The sequence below is a fragment of the Glycine max genome, chromosome 19, assembly GCF_000004515.6.
Source record: "Glycine max cultivar Williams 82 chromosome 19, Glycine_max_v4.0, whole genome shotgun sequence".
NCBI classification, from domain to species: Eukaryota; Viridiplantae; Streptophyta; class Magnoliopsida; order Fabales; family Fabaceae; genus Glycine; species Glycine max.
The window spans coordinates 5,640,140-5,661,367 of record NC_038255.2 but is presented as its reverse complement, the minus strand read 5'-3'; the positions used below and the strand labels follow the sequence as shown (position 1 = coordinate 5,661,367).

General features: G+C 34.4%; 1 protein-coding gene and 1 long non-coding RNA gene across 2 annotated transcripts; one reads left to right on the top strand and one right to left on the bottom strand.

Annotated features, from left to right (window-relative positions):
• Positions 1-4,287: 4,287 nt before the first annotated feature.
• Positions 4,288-17,337, bottom strand: LOC100815569 (heavy metal-associated isoprenylated plant protein 21). Its single transcript, XM_026126993.2, has 5 exons — positions 17,122-17,337; positions 16,167-16,330; positions 14,688-14,747; positions 4,733-4,807; positions 4,288-4,645 (listed from the first exon to the last, which is right to left on the bottom strand). Exons 2-5 carry the CDS (start codon positions 16,212-16,214, stop codon positions 4,424-4,426), a joined length of 405 nt encoding a protein of 134 aa, XP_025982778.2. The 5' UTR covers positions 16,215-16,330; positions 17,122-17,337; the 3' UTR covers positions 4,288-4,423.
• A 1,386-nt stretch (positions 17,338-18,723) lies between these two features.
• On the top strand, positions 18,724-20,842 carry LOC102660163 (uncharacterized). The gene is made up of 4 exons (XR_005890018.1): positions 18,724-18,855; positions 18,992-19,446; positions 19,571-19,643; positions 20,653-20,842. It is a non-coding gene; the product is annotated as an uncharacterized lncRNA (long non-coding RNA).
• The last annotated feature ends 386 nt before the right edge of the window (positions 20,843-21,228 follow it).

Genomic DNA, 21,228 nt, shown 5'->3' with positions numbered 1-21,228 from the left:
TTTCAGATAAAATCAAACATCACGCCTTTGGAATGACATTTATAATAAAGGCATCTTAATTAGTGCTTCCTATGATCATTTGCCTCATAGAGTAGTTGCCTATACTAGTAGAATTCATTTTTGTTGAAAGTCATCAAGTTTGTTACTAAAAAAAAGCTATTTTACGACGCGCGTTCCACATCGTTTCTGCCAAAAACGTCGTAGTAGGAGTAGCGGTGGCAATTCCGTAAATAAGTGAGCATTTTATGTGCCACGTGCGTGGCGCGTGACACATTCAACGACGTTGGCCGTGGGTGCCCGTCTTTGTAGGTGGCGCGCAGGTAACTTAAGACGGTGCAATAGAAAACACCGTCGATGAAATTTTGAATTTCGAAGACGTTGTTCTTAAGCCACCGTCGTTAACGTTGATGTATATAATGCTGTAATTCGCGCTATTTCGTGAACACTCGCGCTCGAGCTCCCGCTTCCATGTGTGTCTGAAATTTCTGTGTACTGTGACCTCGCCGTGACCTGTGGCGTTTGCCCGCACCCCCGTCACGTCGTCCGGCGTCTCGTCTTGTGGCGGCACCGCCGAAGCCAATGAGTACCCCTTTTTGGAGTTGTCGTAACACGGTTGTGTTTTGAAGATAAGGTTGTGTGAAGATTTGATGCTCCATAGTTGTTACTTGCTCTGAGTTTTTCTTTTAGTGATGTATCTTTTACCCCTCTTTCAGTGCTTCTTCCCTCAGAATTTGATTGCTGGTATTAGAACCCCACTATTCATCAGGTCCAAACAAGCTTAAATCATGGTAAATGTACTTCTTGAGAAATAGCTTTAACCTAATGTTCTTAAATTTATTATGAAGCTCTCTAGTGATTACGAAAATCTCTCAATCTCTTCTCTCTTTGTCTCACATGCATCACTAAAAGATAGGTGTCAAAAAGAAAGGATTGAAGTTAAATTTAAACCTAATGTTCTGAAATGAAGGGAAAAAAAAAGAGATTAATGACGCTAGGGAACTTGAATGAAGAAAGAGAAAGGATTCAAGTTTGAATGGGTTAGTTGTGAGATCATTATCAAAGCCTAAGACTCGAAATCACTCCAAGTTTGGTTATATTGAGCAATAGAGCCAACTTGACTCTCATTGGTTTCAGAGATATGAACAGACGACTGAGAATGGCATTTGGTATTTTCATAGCCTCCTCAAATTAGTCCTTTGAACTGATTGGGGTGGGGAGTGTGGCACGGAACATAATTTCTAGTTCTATGGATTTATTCGTGACACTGTGGTAGGACCAAGCAAACTCTGCCCCCAGAGTGCGCAATGTCTTGCAGTTTTAGAGGTTCTTTTGTTGGGCTAGTTTGAGGAATTCTTCACTACAGGGTTGAGCACGGTGGCCAATGGCCAAGGAGAGAAAAGACAGTACTGTCAAAATGGTTAATGGTAAGATGAGTGAAGATGACAAGTTTTTTTGTTGTCTCTTCGTGTGTTTCCTTTTGGTGGGAAAATGTGATGCATAGAGAGATCTTATGAAGTGGTTTTCTTTCTTCTGGATGGTGTTTCCTAAAGTACAGCTAGTTGCGTCATGTTTTTAACTTGCTATTGCTGCAGAGCCACTTTTGCTCTTTTTTAGTCTCTCAAGTGGATTGGTTAGTACTGGCATACTTCCCAAAGAGGATAAGAATTTAGAAACTTCAAACCCACGTTCAGGCCGCAAGTGGGTTTTTGTTGCTCACACAGCTTTCTTTTTGAGAATTAGTGTGCTAAATTTAACAAAGGTGCTAATTAATTACTAACTGTGCGAATTAGCTTAAGTAGTTTTGAATTTGAGACCTGTATGTCCAGTTAGTTAAATTCTTAGATAGAGACTTTGTTGTTCATTATCCGGCTCAAGTATGATTAGCCGTAGTTTCTAACAAAAACAATTAATTACTTTGCATAAACATGTAATATATGTATGTATATAGTATACATTTGATCTAAAACTCAGAACAATCTCAGCTGACACAAACATACACCCGCTACTATTTTTTTCTTCTGTAAATTGAGAATAAAACTACCAACATGGCATTATACTAATGTAATTATGGAATTTCTTATTGCTGTCGTATATCTTCGACTTCTCACTCATATTCTTTAATAGGTAATTGTAAGTTTTTTATTAGTGTTCTTTTGGATTCTATACTAAACTAAGGCACCATTTCCTCTCCTTATCATGTATAAAAAGTATATAAATCATAGACTCTGCCTATATGCTAAAAGGTAAAGAGAGTGTAACAACTAACTTCAAGGGATTACTCGCGAGTAAGGTAAGACAGGGTTTCTCCTAACGTGAATCACGTTTAATAAGTCACAAGTGAGTCTACAATAAGATCCAAAAAGTGTATTGGTCAGCAAACATTTATAAAGCAAAAGAAAATATGGTGATTTCAAGAATTATCAAGTCTATAGGAGCACAAGAAGTACAAATATGTCTTCAGTAAATTACTGTAACAAGTCATTTCCCTGTATCTAATGCAGGATTCAGGAATCAAATGCTGAATGCTATTAAAGGCTTCTCAAGATCACCTCAAAATGGATTGTTCATAAATTCATGTTTTGCTCACTGTCAATCTGAGAGGCAGGATACATGGTTTGCTGACAATTCTCCTGTCATTGGGAACAAGGTGGGTGCCTTATCATGTCTCTGATGCAGTTTTAGTTGAGAATATTGCATCTTGGTATGCAGAGGAGTTTCAATACTAGATTGAGCTTAATGATGATATGATTTTTTCCACAGAATATTCACCTTGAGAAAAATTCTAGGACATTTACGTAAATGTATGCTTTGTTTATTGGCCATATATGCTTACTTATGGAATGTGCTTTTTAATGGTGTTTGCTTGCCAGTATTTCATGAATACTAATATCTATCTTAATTGGTGTATATTAGCATTCAATAATTTATGCATTTTTCATCCAAGATATGTGTAGCATTTTTCATCTATATGAATGTGGTTGCTTAATTTATGCAGTTTAAGTAGATATGAGGAGGTGGTGGGTGCTGTTGAATTGGGTTTGGGAAAGAGTGTGTGTTAGAGGATGTGGAGAGAGTACGAAGGAAGTGGTCAATTAATAGGGGATTTAGAAAGAGGATGGGGAGTGACAGTTAAGAAAAGAGTACGAAGTTTCCACTTTGTGTGATTTGGTAACCATGGCGGGCGCATTTTAGGACAGGATTATCTTGTTTAGCAACACTAGTAACTTTTATTAGATTTTGAAAATTTCAAGTTTAAGTATACTCTTAAATCCTTTTTTTTTTCTTTGTCCCATACCAATCCTTTTTGCTTTTCTACGTGTACTCTTAAACATTTAAACAGAATGCCTCTAGTACAGTCAAAGGCTGAACATCAAAGTTCATTTGCCACACATGCCAATGATTGGGAATTAGCGATGTCCTTAGGCTGAACATCAAAGTCCATTTCATTCCCAATTAATTTAACCTTAATTAATTAATAAAACAAATTAAGGTGGGCAGGCGTAACTCAACACAGAGATAAACAATGATGTAAACTTGTTTGTGGATGAAATGGATGGCGTTGCATATACCAGCCTTGTTACTCTGCAGTCAAAGGCGTAATTCAGTTCTGTGAACTTGTTACTCTGCAGACTGACATAACAAACATAAAATTTAAGTGATTATAAATCCTTGGCTTAAACATGTTTTGTCCTTTAAATTAGGTTATTTTGTTTTTGGTCTCTCAAATTTAAATGATTTTTAGTCTTCAATTTTGAAAAATGCTTTTAGTCCTTTATGCAGTAAAGAACTCTAAATTCGGCTAGGTTAACTTGCTGCCAATTACCAACATTTTCAATTGATTTTTTCTTCAAAGTGGTCACCTATGTGTGATGAGTTGATTTGCATCACTTTAATGTTGTATTTGGTTTAGAAGAGAAAAATAGAATAGGCAAAAATAGGAGATATAATTTGAAAAGGGCAGAATAAAGTATAAATAAAATGATATGTTTTGTTGTTTGATTTAAGAGAAATGGGTGAAAAATAGAATAGAAATAAAATAATATTGTAAATTTGTTAGGTATAGATGAGATAGGGAGGAGATAATTAAATAGACACAAAATACTATTGTACCTCATCTTCATGGAGATGAGGTAGTTCAAGCTAAACTAATGGGTATTTTCAAAGGTCTTCAGCTGGTTTGGGAGATGGGATTTCGGAATGTGATTCTATATTCTGATTCCACTTATGTTTTGTTATTGATAAATAAAACCAATGCTCTCATTTTCAGTTTCAAGCTGTCTTTGCATCATACTTTTAAGAGAAGGAAATTCGTCATTTAGCCAACCCTGCAGCAGTGCAAACAGGGTTGCCACCAAAGGGGAATGGCATTTATAAAAGAATAATTTATTAATAAAGAGAAGAACAAAGAGCAAAGAAAAGCACACTAGACCAGATGTTGTTCAACATATGGCCAAAACTGAGCTCTTACTTTCCCTGTGCTCCTTACCCTCTTCAGCACCTTCTTTGGATCCACATATCCTCTCACTACCACCCTGCTCTCCTTTCTGTTAACCTCCACAGATTTCACTCCTTTTATTGAACTCACTGCATTTCTCACTCTTCTTTCGCAACCATCGCAGTCCATTCTCACTTTTATCTCTGTTGTCTGCAACATAATATATATCTGAAGGAATCATACAATTAATTATAGAATTCACTATTGCCTCTCTCTCTATATATACTTCATTCTTACCTGCATTGCTTTCTGCTTGGTCCTAGTGCTGGTTACAGTGCAAAAGTTGGAGAGGTAATCTAGTGCACCCATTTTCTAGAAATCAAACCAAAGCCAGATAGTGAGAGTGTGATTCATGAATGGTGTTTATGTAGGGGAGTCTCTAAAAGATTCAGAGGACTAATTAAGGCGCAAAAGCAGGTTTCTTGACAATTATATTATAAACTGAAATTATTACAGGGGACATTTGCTCGTAAAAGATCACCAAATGTGCTATGTTTTATTGACTTTTTTTAGAATCTTTATATTTATTTTGTCTTTCAGTTTTGTACAATCATTATGCTCTACTTTTCCACAGTTCACTAACAAATTGCTCCAATAATGCCTTTTATTATATGATTATAATCACTGTGTTATATATTGAATGGTTCAATATCTTATTTCGTGTTCATAATAATTTTCTTTTTTTCTTTTAATATTTTTCAAAAACACACTAAAAAGTAAAAAGAAAAAATAAAGAACAATTCATAATATTTAATTATCGTAAAGTAATTAAGGGTATTCTAATTAAAAGCTAAGTAATATAAAAGATAACTTTAAAAAAATCTTATAAAAATGAGATAAATAAATATAAAAAGAGTCTTATATCTAGAAATGAATATATTATAATTCTCTCATTTGCAATTTTGACCGAAAAACCCATCATTTGAGCTACATTTTGAAATGAATATATTATTATTATGTAACACAAATGAATTTGCTGGTTGTGGCCCCTTGATAAGCATGTGAATTATACTTTGAACCCGTTGAAGATTTAGACACAGTTGGAAACAATAAATTTTAGTCAAAGCTAACAATGAATTTGCTGGTTGTGGTTCCCATTTTATGTTGGTTTTGAAAACAACTACAATCCAACTTCAATTACTAACAATGACTTTGAATATGCTACAAATTTCGTTTGTTGTAGGCCAAGTTCGAGCAAAAAGTTACGAAGTTAATTATTGTTTCACAAGCATCGGAGTTTTGGAGTTGTCTTTTGGTTTGCCACTGCTGTGATCCCACCCATACTTGTTGTTGTTGACCGAACTTCTGTGGTATGTATTTTTTTGACTCAGCAATGATAATTTCATGGTTATTTATATATAAATTTTGTGTTACATAAGCAATTATGTGCATTTTGAGTGATCCTAGATTCCCGTTTGAGATTTTATACAACGATTAATACGGATAGTTTGGATTAATCGTTGTATGGAATCTTGAATTGTCCGTTTGGACAGTTTGAGAGGACAATCTTTTATAGTAGATTAATACTTATGTGTTGTTTGTCTTTTCTTAAATTTGTTGAAATTTTGGTATACTACATTTCACTTTGTTCTCCGAGTGCATACTTGAATGCGTTGCATGAATACATGCACCTGCTTTCATCTCGTGTACTTGGAGACATAGATGAAATGCTGCCGAAATTAAGTATGTGAGAGATGCCATTACCGAAGCTGAAGTTCCATTACCGACATCAGAAGTTAAGTATGTGAGAGATGCCGTTAACACATTCATTGCATGGCCATTGCCTTTGGTAAAACTGGTATCAAATGAGGTAGTATACTTTAAGTTCAGCCAATTATTATCTTTTCAACTGTATATTCCAATCTTTTGAACGTTCCTATAATGAATACTTTTGTTGCATGATATAGCATTCAGGCATCACTCCCAACAAAGTTGCCAATGCTGCCGAATTAAGCAATGATGTTCCTAAGCAGGACCCCTTGCGTGAGTTGATTAAGACCCTTGTTGACATTTATGACAAGCCTGTTGAGTTTGTGTGGGATCTTACTGAATTTGGGATTCCAAATGTAAATTCATCGTTGTTCTTAACGTATATTGATGTCAGCGAAATAACATCAGGCGACAAATGGTTGAACATAGCCATACTTCAATTGTGGACCATGTAAGTAAAATCCATTCGTGACTATGAAATCATATTGCTATGACATTTACGTGATCTTCAGTTATTTTATGACTTATGGAAATTAGGTATATGAATGAGTGGAGTAATGGCTTGGGTTATCAATCGGTGTATGGATTCCTTGAGCCTCAATCTATACACAATGCAAAGGACAGACGTGGGCAATGTGAAGAATATATCGAAAAATGGCTTAAGGAATCGCAACGACAACTGTACATTGGAGCTTATTTGAATGAGTAAGTAAAATTCATTTTGGCAATGCTATAACTCTTTTTGTCCTACTAACAAATAAATGGTGTGCAAATTGCAGCGCCCATTGGCAAATGGTTGTGTTGTGCCCTAAAGACAATGTCGTGGTCTGGTTTTGTTCAGTGCGTAGAAGGCCTGATGTTCATATCAAAACTGCAATTAACAAGTTAAGTATTATATTTTTAGTCGTTTAACCTATATTAAAGTTGGATGCTACGATTGTGCACATTATATTAACATCATATTAATCTTCCAATGTAGTGCATACAAGAAATTAAACACGACTGCTGATGGCAAAGTTCCTAAAACTGGACCCCAGTGGCTTGAACTGAAGGTTAGTCGAACTACATACAATGTTTGCAACTTGAAATGTTATTAATCATGTTCAGCCCTACATTCAATAGTTAATTTGTTCTTCATGTAGACTCTCGTTCAACACGGAAGCTATGAGTGTGGGTATTATATGATGCATTGGATGTGGAACATAATTGGCGCGGCGGTGCAGGGTGATTGGACTGTGGTAAATAATGTACTCCGAAAACATTGACGGCAAATCGCCATATGTAGGCTCATTTAGACTCATTTTCATTAATTGTTTGTATTTGACAATGTGTAGTGGTTCGGTGATGGCTCGGCACTAGACTCGGAGGCGATCACAGCATTACGTAAAAAATGGGCAGCTTACTTTTTGAAACTTAGAACCATCCAATGTAGAAAGCTGTAATTACATAACATGTGGACATGAACTTTGTTTTACTGTTATAATTGTTTTGGTTGGGTTGAACAGTTGTGCTCCTTTAAGGGTTATTATCTTTCAATTAAAATATGAATGTCTTAATTTCATTTTTGTATGCTCCAAAACACTTAAGTATACATGTTATATATTTCTGTACATGTTAAAATCTTTCACAGTAATTCTTTGAGGGTGGTTTGTCTTGCTGCGAGTTCAATGGCTGGTGTTGGTTCTTCTTCTTACAAAGGCAATGACAACATTCTCTTCTGCTTTCACTGCAAGTCGAAGACAACAACCATCATTAACGGATGGCAGCTTCGAAGTGGCGGTTTAGCTTTGCTCTGTCAAAACTGCGGGTGTGTTTTCTTTGTCCTCTCTTCTCTTCTTTTTTCTTCATAATGTTATTGTTTTTCTTTGTTTCTGGGGTTAGTTTTTTCAACTAATGTACAATTTATTATAGATGCATGCCTTGAAGATTTTATATATATTACTAATCTTTATAAGTTCTTGATAGATTTATGAGACCTATTGTGTATATTAATCTTTATAAGACCGAGAAAGGTATGCTTTGTACAATGTAAGTATTCAAATTTTATACTGGGAGCTTCAGCTACCTCAAAGTTCTGACAAATGTGGGACTAATTCATCCCAACATCTTAGCCAAGAGCAACATGGTTAGTAATTTAGATCAGCAACATAAAAGTTCAAACCTGAGACTAATGAAAGTTCAAACACATTATAATCTTCCCGTTGATATTTTACTTGGATATCCTCACTCGTAGGCCTCTTAGGTGGGACTTCTCCTCAGGTACTACACACACCTCTATTCTTAAATTGTTAATTTTGCAAGAGATATTTACAAGTAATGGTCCATTAAGCTCAACAACAATTTTTAATTACATTTTGATGTCATTTTAACATTTATGTTTAAACTTAACTGTAAAAGTTAAATGGTGAAGTAAAGATGTTGTCCACACTCATAAACAGTATTTTGACCACATCGAATGGTCAATGCCACGTTACTTTTTGTTGGTTAATTTGAAAAAAGCGAGATGATACTGGATAAATCTGAAGTCGTGTATAACACTTTCAGATTGAATCAAATTTCGGGGTTCAACCAAAATTGTTCAATCGGATAAAATCAGAAGATTATAATTCAAGAGTTTTGTTTTGGTCTTGTATGTTTTGTCACCCGTTATGCTTTCTGAACCAGAATGATTATTTATGATCAAAGAACAGGTGGTTTTTGGCGGTTGATGGAAGCTATTTCTTTTTAAAAACTGCCGTTGATGGAAGTTTTAGTAACTTCCATGTAACTTCCAACCGTTGATGGAAGTTTTAGTAATTTCCATGTAACTTCCAAAATTTGCCTAAACCGAACATCTCATTATTACATTAAAACAAGCGTGCACTCTTATTTTAACATAATAAAGAGATCAATTACACTAAAATGTCCAACAAACCTCCCCCATTTTAGTGTAATTACCGATCAAATCACCAAAGTCATAACATACAACAAACTACTGCATAGATGAAATATCGTGACGATTGAATTTCATCTTAGCAAATTACACATTTCAAATATTCGAATATCAGGGTGTCACTAAGGATTGAACCCTTTCTATTCATAATGAATACATGAAGATAATTTGCACAATAGTTTATAACATTACTCTTGCTCGACACTAATTTACTAGCGTGTGTCCTTATCCTTCATAAGCATATCAAAGCCAAGTCCCAGCTTCTTGAAGCGGCTAAACTTCATGCTTATATAGGTAGTCCTTTTCTTTCTTGCACCTACAAATGCAATTTTTCAAAAGAACCATTGAGAAGTTATACTTCAACCTCCTTAACTTGCAGAACCGAACACATACCTTTTGGGATACTTTCGATGATGTGTTCCAATCTCTACATGTTAAGTTTTCCACATTGAATTCAGCACCTAATGTCATATTAGATGGGAATTGGGTATCTTAACATAAGAGATTACATATGGACTTTAATCCTAATCCCATAGCCGACCTTTTCACGAGATCTCTACTTAACCCTTTGGTTAAATGATCGGCCAAATTATGCTGAGTTCTCACAGCCCTACATCCCCAAATTTTGAGATAACTCAAATTTGGTGTCTTTTTGTGCCAAAGTTCATATGGGGTAACCTTATTCCTTTTGTTAGGAATTCGGTTCAACAAGTAACAGGCTGTCAACATAGCCTCACCCCAAAATCCTTCACTTAAACCCGAATAGGATAACATGGAATTCACCATTTCTTTCAAGGTTCTATTCTTCCTTTCGGCTACACCATTCTGTTGTGGTGTATAGGGAGTTGTAGTTTGATGTATTATTCCAGTAGATTGAAAATAAACCGAATCATAATACTCACCTCCCCTATCCGTACGAAGAGTTTTGATTAGCCCATTTTGATGAAGTTCTACCTCTTTCTTATAAATTTTAAATTTATCAAGAGCTTCATCTTTTGTATTTAATAAATATACATAACAATACCTTGATGCATCATCAATAAAAGTAACAAGATATTTTTTATGACCTAATGATGGAGTAGCATGCAAATCACACAAATCACTATGAATAAGGTCTGAGACTTTAGTCTCACTTTTAACATCCTTAAAAGGTTTCCTAGTGGTCTTGGTCAACATGCAAGTTTTGCATTTTTCAATGTTCATATCAAAAGGAGGAATCATACTTGTTTTTGACATATCTTTTAATCTTTTGTAATGAACATGTCCTAATCTAGCATGCCAAATTTCTGATTTTGTCATATTAATTATAGAACTACACGAGGCCATACAAACAGATTCATGAACAAAAGGAACATCAATGTTTAATTTAAACATTCCATTACAACGATAACCAAATCCAACAAACGAACCATGTCTTGACAAGATGTACTTGTCACTTTCAAGTACTTGCTTGAAACCACAATTATTTAAAACCATACTAGACAATAAGTTCATACGAATACCAGGTACAAATAAGACATTATCCAAATACAAACTTTTTCTGAAAGTAAAAACTAAATTCACACAACCTAATCCTAGGATTGGTTCAGTTGCAACATTTCCCATCTTCACAATAGAGTCATCATCGATTGGTCTAAATTCCTTGAACCAACGATGATCTTTGCACACATGGCTTGTTGCTCCCGAATCAAACCACCAAGCAACGTCATCATCCTGCACATAGAATGCATCAGATATTAGTGATACATAATTTGAATTCGTATTCGAATTAAAATTATTCACTACAATCTGACCTTGTTGCTTTTCAGGATCATTAGACCCACTTGGACCAGCCTTGTTCTTTCCTTTGAACACCCGGCAATCCCTCTTTAAATGACCAGGTTTCCCACACTTCCAACATGACAATTTTGTCTGTTTGTTTGGACCTTTGTTCTTATTTCCTTGAAATTTGCATTTGTTACCTTTAGCATTATAATTTTGCTTAACTGTTCCACTTTCCTCTACCATATTAACGGAAGAGGAACCTGCTACGTTTTTATCATTGACTTTGTCAATTTCCTGAGCCCTCAGCGACTCCTCAATCATGAAATGACTACCGAGTTGAACCAGAGTCAACTCTTCCTTCTTATGTTTCAAGGTATGCTTGAAGTCTTTCCAAGAAGAAGGCAGTTTATCAATTATAGATGAAACTGCAATGGATTCATCCATTTTCAAATCATGTTGAGTAAACTGACCCAAAATCCGCAGCAGTTCATTATATTGTTCCATAACAAGCCTCGAATCAATCATTTTGTAATTAAAGAAATTACTAACTAAGAATTTGTTACTTGAAGCATCTTCTGCCATATACTTGGATTCAAGAGAGTCCCATAATTCCTTAGCAGACTCAACATTTTGATAAATATCAAAGAGAGAGTCAGACATACCGTTCAGAATGTGTCCACGACAAATTTAATCGTCGTTCTCCCATTTCGAACGCTTCCTTATTTGATCCAGAGTTTCGTCTTCCATAAACACCGGCATCGGTGTACTCAATACATACACCACCTTCAATGTTGTCAAGAGAAAGTGCATCTTCTTCTGCCATCTTCTGAAATCCTGCCCTTCAAACTTGTCCAACTTCGCAAACTTGCTTGTCATCTTCGAACTATCATTCGTCATCTCGAAAAATTTGATTCAATCTTTTGTTGGTTAATTTGAAAAAATCGAGATGATACTGGATAAATCTGAAGTCGTGTATAACACTTTCAGATTGAATCAAATTTTGGGGTTCAACCAAAATTGTTCAATCGGATAAAATCAGAAGATTATAATTCAAGAGTTTTGTTTTGGTCTTGTATGTTTTGTCACCCGTTATGTTTTCTGAACCAGAATGATTATTTATGATCAAAGAACAGGTGGTTTTTGGCGGTTGATGGAAGTTATTTCTTTTTAAAAACTGCCGTTGATGGAAGTTTTAGTAACTTCCATGTAACTTCCAACCGGAAATTTTAGTAACTTCCATGTAACTTTCAAAATTTGCCTAAACCGAACATCTCGTTATTACATTAAAACAAGCGTGCACTCTTATTTTAACATAATAAAGAGATCAATTACACTAAAATGTCCAACACTTTTTGTTACTTATATTTGTTTGTATGTCTCCCTTATTTGAAGAATTTATCTGAAGTGAATCCACTTGGAATTTGGTGGGTGCAGGATACACTGGTCACGTGATGACATTTGAGGTTGGTGCGGTGCTTGAGGATGCAAATTGGCAGGCTCCAGTGAATTGTTTTGATGAGAATGACAAGGAAAAGAATATCCCCATTTTGGGATCTGCTGTTCGTGGTGGTTCTCTTGGGAGTTATGACGTAGGCTCTGCCACTTAGGCAGACCTTAGGAAAGCACCCCTCCAAAGTGCAATGGAAGTCACTTACATTTGTGTAATAAGTGTTTGTTCTTGTTCTTTTTTGTATTAAATTTCCCAGTGACATGTTGTTCTTTCCATTTATAAATTACATGCTTTCTTCTACTCTGCAGGTCCACTTTGTTTTAAAAGAACTTGTGCGGAAGTCAATTTCAGAAACTGAGGTCAGCAATGTTTCAGCAATGTCCCAGCAATGTTTTCAGAAACGGAAGTCAATTTCAGTGCACCGTTATTTGAGACTAAATATGGTGGATTATCTACTATCTATATTGAAAATCGTCACATGGCTTATTAATTAGAAAGGGTAATGCTCTTACCAACTGGATCCTTGAGGGTCTGTTTCTATCAAGTTGAGCTAACCGAGGCTACACTTAATTTTGAGCTACCTTTCATTATCTGCAGTGTCAGTCACAATTCCCTCGGGTGATTAATTGGAAAACTAACATATAAGGGAAGGCATGTGTTTAACCTGTACTATGTAGTTTGTTGATGATTCTAATTTGTAATAAGTGTTGCCTATTTTGAGTCTTAACATAATTTTTCAAATGTCGCTCCTGTAGCTTCAGCATTGGAATCTGGAAGCTTTCATTCTCCTGTTGATGAAAAGTTGATTTTGAAGGTATATAGCACAATGCCCTTTGTCACTTTTAATTGATTTAAGCTCTTTCACTGCAAAGATGCCCCTTCAGTTATAGTACACCATCTGGGCATGATAACCTGAGCTTAGTTGTTTTGGTCTTTTATTTGGAGCTGAATAGTAAAGACATGTCACAAACTCACTATAGTTGTTTGCATTTTGAGAGAGATAAATATAAATGCATTTGAAAATTCTGCTGTGTTTTGACATTTAGAGTTTCCGGCATTGTATGATTCAGCTCAATTCACATGAACATTTCCTGTGCAAAATGTAATTTGATCTCAATTTGGTAGCCTTATGAGGTTTCTAATTTCACTTTGAAAGGTTAGATTAAGGCATGTCTGCAGTAGTTGCACTGGAATAAAGGGTTTTATAGTTCTTTTGGAGCTAATGTTATTATCTGTGTACCTTTCTTCTTGACTAGTTTGTGGTTGAAGAGATGCTGATTGGTCACGCAGATCACATATCGGAGTCAAGATCATTGAAGGATCAGATACTTGGCTACTCTGGGTCTGAATTAAGTGATGATGAAGAGGAAGATTGTTTGGAACAGATACTATACTCAGCATCCTTTGAAGAGCTTGCAAGCAATTACGTTAAATATGACACGGTCATATGGCTTGCTATATCATTACTTCTAGTTTTAGCTTGGGGAATTGGCCTTCTTATGTTGCTTTACCTGCCCATCAGGAGATATGTGCTTCAAAAGGATTTGTCTTCTCGCAGATTATATGTTACATGTACCGAAGTAGTTTACAAGGTATATATGAATTGTTCTGCATGATCGTGATGTTGCGATATGAGTTTTAATACACGAAATGATCTTTTATTCCCTTTCTCTCTTGGTCAAGGCACTACTACAAAGTAGGCTTTCTACATCGGTTAAAGAAGTCTTTCTACATCGGTTTACAACCGTCGTTGTTGGAGGTGTCGTAAAAAATGAAAGATTTTCTACGACGGTTGTAGAAGACCGTCTTAGAATGCTGAAACATTCTACATCGGTCGTCTAAGAACCGATGTAGAATGCATTGCATTTTAAGACGTCATTTTTCAAGTGACCGTCCTTGAATGATTACATTCTACATCGGTCTTCTCAGAACCGATGTAGAATGCATTGCATTCTAAGACGGTCTTCGGCACGTAACCGTCTTAAAATGATTTTCATTCTACATCAGTCTCCTTAGAACCGATGTAGAATGTCTTTTTTTAATTATTTTTTTATAACATTAAAAGCTAGGTATATACATTCTTCAAACATGTCTTTTTTATTCTTTGAAGAGCTTTATAACATCTCTGACTACTACGAGTATCCAATATTAAAAAGGTATATACATAATAATATGTCCAGGCTCAGGAAAAAAATTGTTAGGACCATTCCTAATTCCTTATGAGTCACATGTTTTTTATTTAAAAAAAATAAACATTTGGTTTAATATCCTCAATAAAATGAATCAGCGACTATACTAGCATGTATTATATCATCAATTCAATAAAATATATTTACCTTGGCAATTTTTCCCAATGCAAGCAGAGGATCAACAGCTGTTGATGAAGTGGTACCAACCTGCATATATAATTGCAAAGTGCATGCAATCAAAGCCAAAAACTTGAAATCCACCGATAATAGACTCTAGAGTTACCTCAAGTTACAACAAGAAATATACATCCAACATTAGTTCCAAGCAGAGTTTCAATTACAAATATTTAATATCTTCTATAAAAGTCAACATGCATAATAGTCAATACGAATTCTCTTGGATGTATAATTTAAGATCCAAAATGAAAATTTTCATGAAACAGAGTTTACTAGCCTCTGGAACCACATCCATAATTGGACTGGATTAGAATACGGTGTATATACAGCTTCTTGACAAAACATGTAATATCAAACACTATAATTGTCTATATTATATTCTCACTTATTATACATGTTAAAAACAGTGTTTGAAATTTTATTTGTACAGTCTTAACACAAGGCTTATTTTATTTGTCTCTAAAAAAATTCATTTTTATACTTTTTGTCTAATCTTAATGAACTGAAAACTACAAAAAATGTCAATTGAAGAAAATTAAAAATAAGACATAACTTAACAGTAATGAAAAATAATTCTACTATTCTTATTACCCATATATTTTTTTGAATTTTTTATCTCATATATTCATATTAGTTTTTATTTTACATTTTTTTCTCTTTTCTTTTCTAGTTGTAAAAATAGCCATAAAAATATAATTTTTGACAAAAATTATGTACACGTATTATAAGAATAATCAAGTCATCGTAATGCATGCACATGGAAAAGTGCCACCAACTAGATGATCAATATGTAGTATGTACAGTGTATGCGTAATATTTTCAACATGATTTAAAGCTCTATCCTATCAACTACTTGGCATAAGGGCCCACGTTACATACTAAAACTATCAAGCTATGGTGTTTTTTTTATATATAAAAAATATTTTCTTCAATACATGTTCAACTTGATGGCATGTACTATAATGTTATATATAAACGATAAATGATGTTACGTATCATTGTCATACCCCACAAAATAAATAAAATAAGTAATAAAATAAACAATTTTTTTGATATTATTAGGAATCAAGTAGTTTCTCAGTGCAGCCATTAAAAATGCAATTGTTGTTTGTAAATGATGCTAGGGGCTGCTGCAGGGTATGAACAGACTTGAAGAATTGAACATTCGTAAGTCATAACTGAAACTAATAATAAGCACAAAAGATAAAAAAAATGATTATATAGCGTGGTTACATAAATCATTAATTTATATATATATATATAAAAGTAATCGTTGTTGTTTTTCTATAATTCCCTCCGTTCCTACATTCCTATTTATAAGATTTAAATTTAAAATAATATGATAATGGTCAAGAGTATACTTGACAGTGAGAAGGTGCACTAGGAAAATCCATGTCATTGAGTATATATGATAATGTTATTTTCATTTTTATGTGTCATTGGAGGTACCTGCCAAGCTTTTAGTAAAGCAGAGTGTGTTTGATCATATGCATACATCACAAGCTTAGGAAGGGCATTCCTTCCAACCCTCCTTAAGATCTTGTCACGGGCAGCTAATAAGACAACTAGTACAGCTTCACTTGCAGTTCCCTGTATAACTCCACCACCTTTCCCTGCAATAAAATCACATCCAATGTTGGGTTTGCATGTAGTATTTGAGTTTTTCTATCAAATAAATTATTCATATGTAATTTAGGTTCAAATTTTTATTATCTATGAAATTCATCCCAGTTGAAGCATGCAAGAGCACAAACTTGTAATCGCACAACTTCCTTCTCCTCTCCAAGACCTTAGACACCAACATGCAAAAACACAAAGTGGCTCCTAAAAGATCCCAAGATAGGAAAAAGAGGCCAAGTAAATTTTTACGTTTCTTTCTTATGTCCAGGGGAACTGCATTCCTCAACAATTGGACAAAAGAACAATCTACTGCAACTATGATAAGCTCACTATAAAAGAAAAGAAAAAACAGGTAAAAAGGTGAAAACATAATACCATCGAGTAGTGTTTACTTTCTGATACACGAAGCTGTCCAAAATCATTAAGACCAGTAGCATAAACACATCCATCCTATGTGAAAGGAGGACAATTTATGAGCTCCAACTAAGACACTATAAGGAGTCGTGGACTTTCAATAGTCATGAAACTCATCACCAATGTTAAACACTGATAAGGATTTTTTTCCTTTGATAGGGAAATGCCTTTTAAAAAGGAATTGCAGAGCCAATTGTCCCTACTCATTAGTCGCATAGCACAAAAACATGCTTGTTATAATCAAGGTTAGTTAGTAGAAACAATAGACATTTTTGTATGGAAGTACAACACGAAGCATTGGCATATGCCATACACCAGTGGCAAGAATTTAACATGATGTAAATCAGTGTACACATCCTCCAAACATTACCTGCAGCAAATTGAAGGCTCTTCTGAAAGTTGCCTCAGAATCATCACAGAATTCCATGTATATTGGACAGACTCCTTGATACAAAGCCAGCCTCTGTTAGATAATCAATCTGTCCATGCTTTCAAGCAGATACATGCAAAGTGATTTTCATTTTTTGAGATGCATACGCCATTGAAACAAAAGAAATCAACTCATGGGTAACACATAACTTTCTAAAATATTTATTTAACCAGAAAATCAAAATAATAGAAGCAAAAAAAAAAAAGGAGTCTATTTTTAATATAAAATATGTTAAATTATACTAACTTTTTTTAGGATCAGTATTATTTTTCTTTTAAATCATAACCATCGTTTTCAATAAGCATCTTTTAATAAATACGAGAAAGGAAAGCCAATAACTCTAGAGTAGAAAGAAACAAAATTGAGTATGACAGAACCAGTAGCTTTGAGCTTGAACGTCTTTCAGCTCTCACGACCCAGTTGCTATTGAATCCGCGTAAGGAGATGCCGATGAGGGTACTAAATAAATCTCTTTCCTTCTTTTTCAAAAATAATAAAATCAACCAAATTTCGGGATGAATAATAAAGCAACAGATATCCGAAACCAAATGAAAACACAGGTTACAAATAATAATAAAGTAAAAGTAAATAAAAATAAAGTGGCAAATAATGGTGAATGAGTGGGACTTACAGAGCTCGAATCCATCGAGGAGGAACATCAACGGAAGCAATGACAACAAGATCGGCTTCAGTGTCGACCGTAGCCAGCGATTTGAGAAGCACGCGTATGGCTATATAGAATTCGTAGTCCCTCGGCGTACCTACATACATCATCGTCGCGTATGCATTTCTTTTTCCTTCTTTCACACCGGAAACACAGCAAAACCCCAATAGCATGTAATGGATTTGGTAAGTTCCTTGATTCTATTCCAAAGAGCTATTTGGGGGTGGAGATTCCGTTGCGACAGGGGTTTGGGTTTTTTTGGGGTTAGGGTTTTTTGCGGTTTCACTGGAGGAGAGGGGAATGGGGGTGGAGGACGAATGTGGGGTTGGGGGCGGTGGTGGCACCAGGGAGAAGGTGGAGAAAGTGTAATGGGAAGAGGAGGAGAAGATAGCTAGCGAGTGGGGAGAGGAACAGACGCCAGCTGGGAAAGAACAGGAACGAGCGCGAGCAGAAAGAAGAGGAACGGACGCACGGGCGCGTTAAAATTATAATGGCCCGTATTCAAAGACGGTTTTTTGCGAAACCGCCTTTGAAATGCTCGCAATATTTACGAAATTGCCATCCTTATACATACTAAGACGTTTTTGTACGACCGTCGTAAATATGATGTCGTAAATAAATGTTTTTTTAGTAGTGAGGTATCAAGACCTTCATTTATACCATTTTGGGGGACTGTAACAATTGAGAGGCGTGTACCTCTTTCTCTGGTCATTGATATTATCATTGAACAAGGTACTGATGCAGGCATACCATAATGTTTTCTTGCCCTCTATTTTAATGTGTTTTGCTTAAACTAATTTCAGTTACCTAATAAGTTTTTGTTTTTTTAGACTTATATATATATGCAAAGAGTTATGAAGTGTTCTTCTAGCACACGTTTTATATTTTATAGTTGTTATAGACTGACAGTCTAACACATCAATTTTTCCTTATAAATTGTGAGTTTTATATCATTCAAAAGTATGAAAGAAATTGTGAGTTTTATATCATTCAAAAGTATGAAAGAAACGGTAGGGTTTTGAACGGCTACAAATTACTGGCTAAATACGCATAACAATGCACAGCTTGTGCTTAAAACCTACCTACATGATGTTTGTTACATCTTATACTTTTTCTTTGACTAGATTTTCTCAATTCTTTGTCCAGGTTGCCTGCAGTCTATATATGGTATCCATACTTTTCGAGTTGAAAGTATTGCACATGGAAAAGCTGCACCTGTAGATGAACTACAAGTTCAGGGAGTTTCTGATCCTTTTGTTTTGAGGAGGGTGAAACAAAATATGTTTCTTAATATGATTCATTATAGTTTTTGGAGACAGATTTGAATGTTGAATTTCATTCCTTACATTTTATATTGTAGGGGTTCCTTTAATGTTATACCCTTTAATGTTATACTGCTAAGTACTAACAAAGGGTATGTCATCATCTTAAAAGCTACAATTGGTTTGCAAATGATTGTAACAGAGGCTTCAAAGATCACACAAGATGTGAGTACAAGTGGGAAGCATGCTGGTCCAAGCACAGATGAGGAAAACATCGCTCGTATGCTAGGAGCAACTGAGGGATCAGTTGTTTTGAGATCACCGTCAAAAAGTTTGAAGGTAATGCTATAGTGGACGCTGTATATATCTTGTTGGTCAGACTCAGGGCAGAAGTACTTGTGCATACATACATTGCAAGTATAATTACTTAGGGTATTCAAAATATTTTGAATCTGATATGCAGGAATGATGGCCTCTGGGAAGACAACTGTGGGACGGATATTGTCAGAGGCGCTTTCTTATTCGTTTTATGATAGGTTAGTGTGGTAATTGACCCACCTGTCTTCTTTTCAAATTGAGGAATAGAGTTATGAGTGAAAGTGAAGCATGCAACATTTGAAAAACCAATAAATAGGCTAGCACAATAGAGAAAGAATTTCAACTGATGATTATATTCGATTGATATCATTCTTTTAAAAGTTTAGGAAAAAAAAAATATTCAATAGTGAGTTCAAGTACTAAAATTAAGAATCATACATAATTTTACAAAATAGCATAAATATATTTCCACTTTTTTTTTATCTAGCCTTATTATTTATATTGAACGCAATAACTAAAAAAGTATGTTTAATTTTTTATTTCTTAAAGTAATCCTGAGTTTGGGTCCAAAGTACTCCGTGCTCATATATGTAGGCACTAATAAAAAGGTTCTATAAGAACAAGCTAGCATTCAAAGTGAGCAAATAAATATATTTAATTTTTAAATTTAAATAAATCAAAGTAAATTAAGATTACAATACACTTTCTAAATGAAATTGAAAATAAGTATACGCTTACTTTAAAACAAACGTATTTTTTAAATGCTCGGAAAGTAAATTTTATTATCTATATTAATCCTACATAATTCGACCAAAATTATTTCATGTTAAAAATAGTCGTGATCATTGAAAAAGCGTAAATTTTTTAAAAGCATTATTCGTAAATGATTGATCACACTTTGCCAGCTGTACATTTTCATGTTTAAATAAGTATTTTTAAAAGCACCCCTGCTCTTCACATTTTCTTTGTTAATGTTTGAATTAACTAGACTCTTTTAATTAAGCTAGCTAGCACCAAATATAGTATATATAGAGATTTGTGCAACTGTTTGTTTGGTTGGTTCTGTCAACTTGCATTACAAGCAAACTTGATGACTTTCAACAAAAATGAATTCTACTAGTATAGGCAACTACTCTATGAGGCAAATGATCATAGGAAGCACTAATTAAGATGCCTTTATTATAAATGTCATTCCAAAGGCGTGATGTTTGATTTTATCTGAAACAGAATGGATCATCAAGGGCATAGCCAGAACCCATCTATGGTAGTGGAGCTCAATTAGCATATGGTTCTAACACCAGCTTGAGCAACAGCTCCAACAATTTTGATCAAACCAGTACCAAAAAATTGAGAAGGTTACTGATTTCAAGAACCACAGTCTTCCCCTGGCAACTAATATATTATGTTTATTGTTAATAAATTTAACAATTACCTGTTAAATCTAATTATATGTATTGTTAATTGTTAATATGATTAAGTTACAATATTTTAACAACTGTTAAATGGCTATTTGTATTCATATTCATTATTTATGTTATTGTTGCTTAAGATTAATATAAATTTAAATTAAGTAAAATGATAATATATACTACACAAATTTATATACTTTCAGCTTAACTATTAGTACATTTTACTTTTTTTATTATTATATTATATCATGTTTAATTATTATGTTTATTAATATATACTACACAAATCTAGGTTAATTACATTTCAAATACTGGTTGATTTATATTTTACTTTATATAATATCATGCATTATCTTGCTTATTTATATAATATTAAATTAATTAAAACCAAAAA

What these genes read in the sequence shown, in the direction of transcription:
- LOC100815569 (XM_026126993.2), bottom strand. Translation starts at nt 16,214, where the DNA reads ATGTATGCATATGATCAAACACACTCTGCTTTACTAAAAGCTTGGCAG. An exon ending in CTTTACTAAAAGCTTGGCAG is followed by an intron (nt 14,748 to 16,166) that starts GTACCTCCAATG and finishes TTATATATGCAG; the next exon opens with GTTGGTACCACTTCATCAAC. An exon ending in CATTGGGAAAAATTGCCAAG is followed by an intron (nt 4,808 to 14,687) that starts GTAAATATATTT and finishes TTTGATTTCTAG; the next exon opens with AAAATGGGTGCACTAGATTA.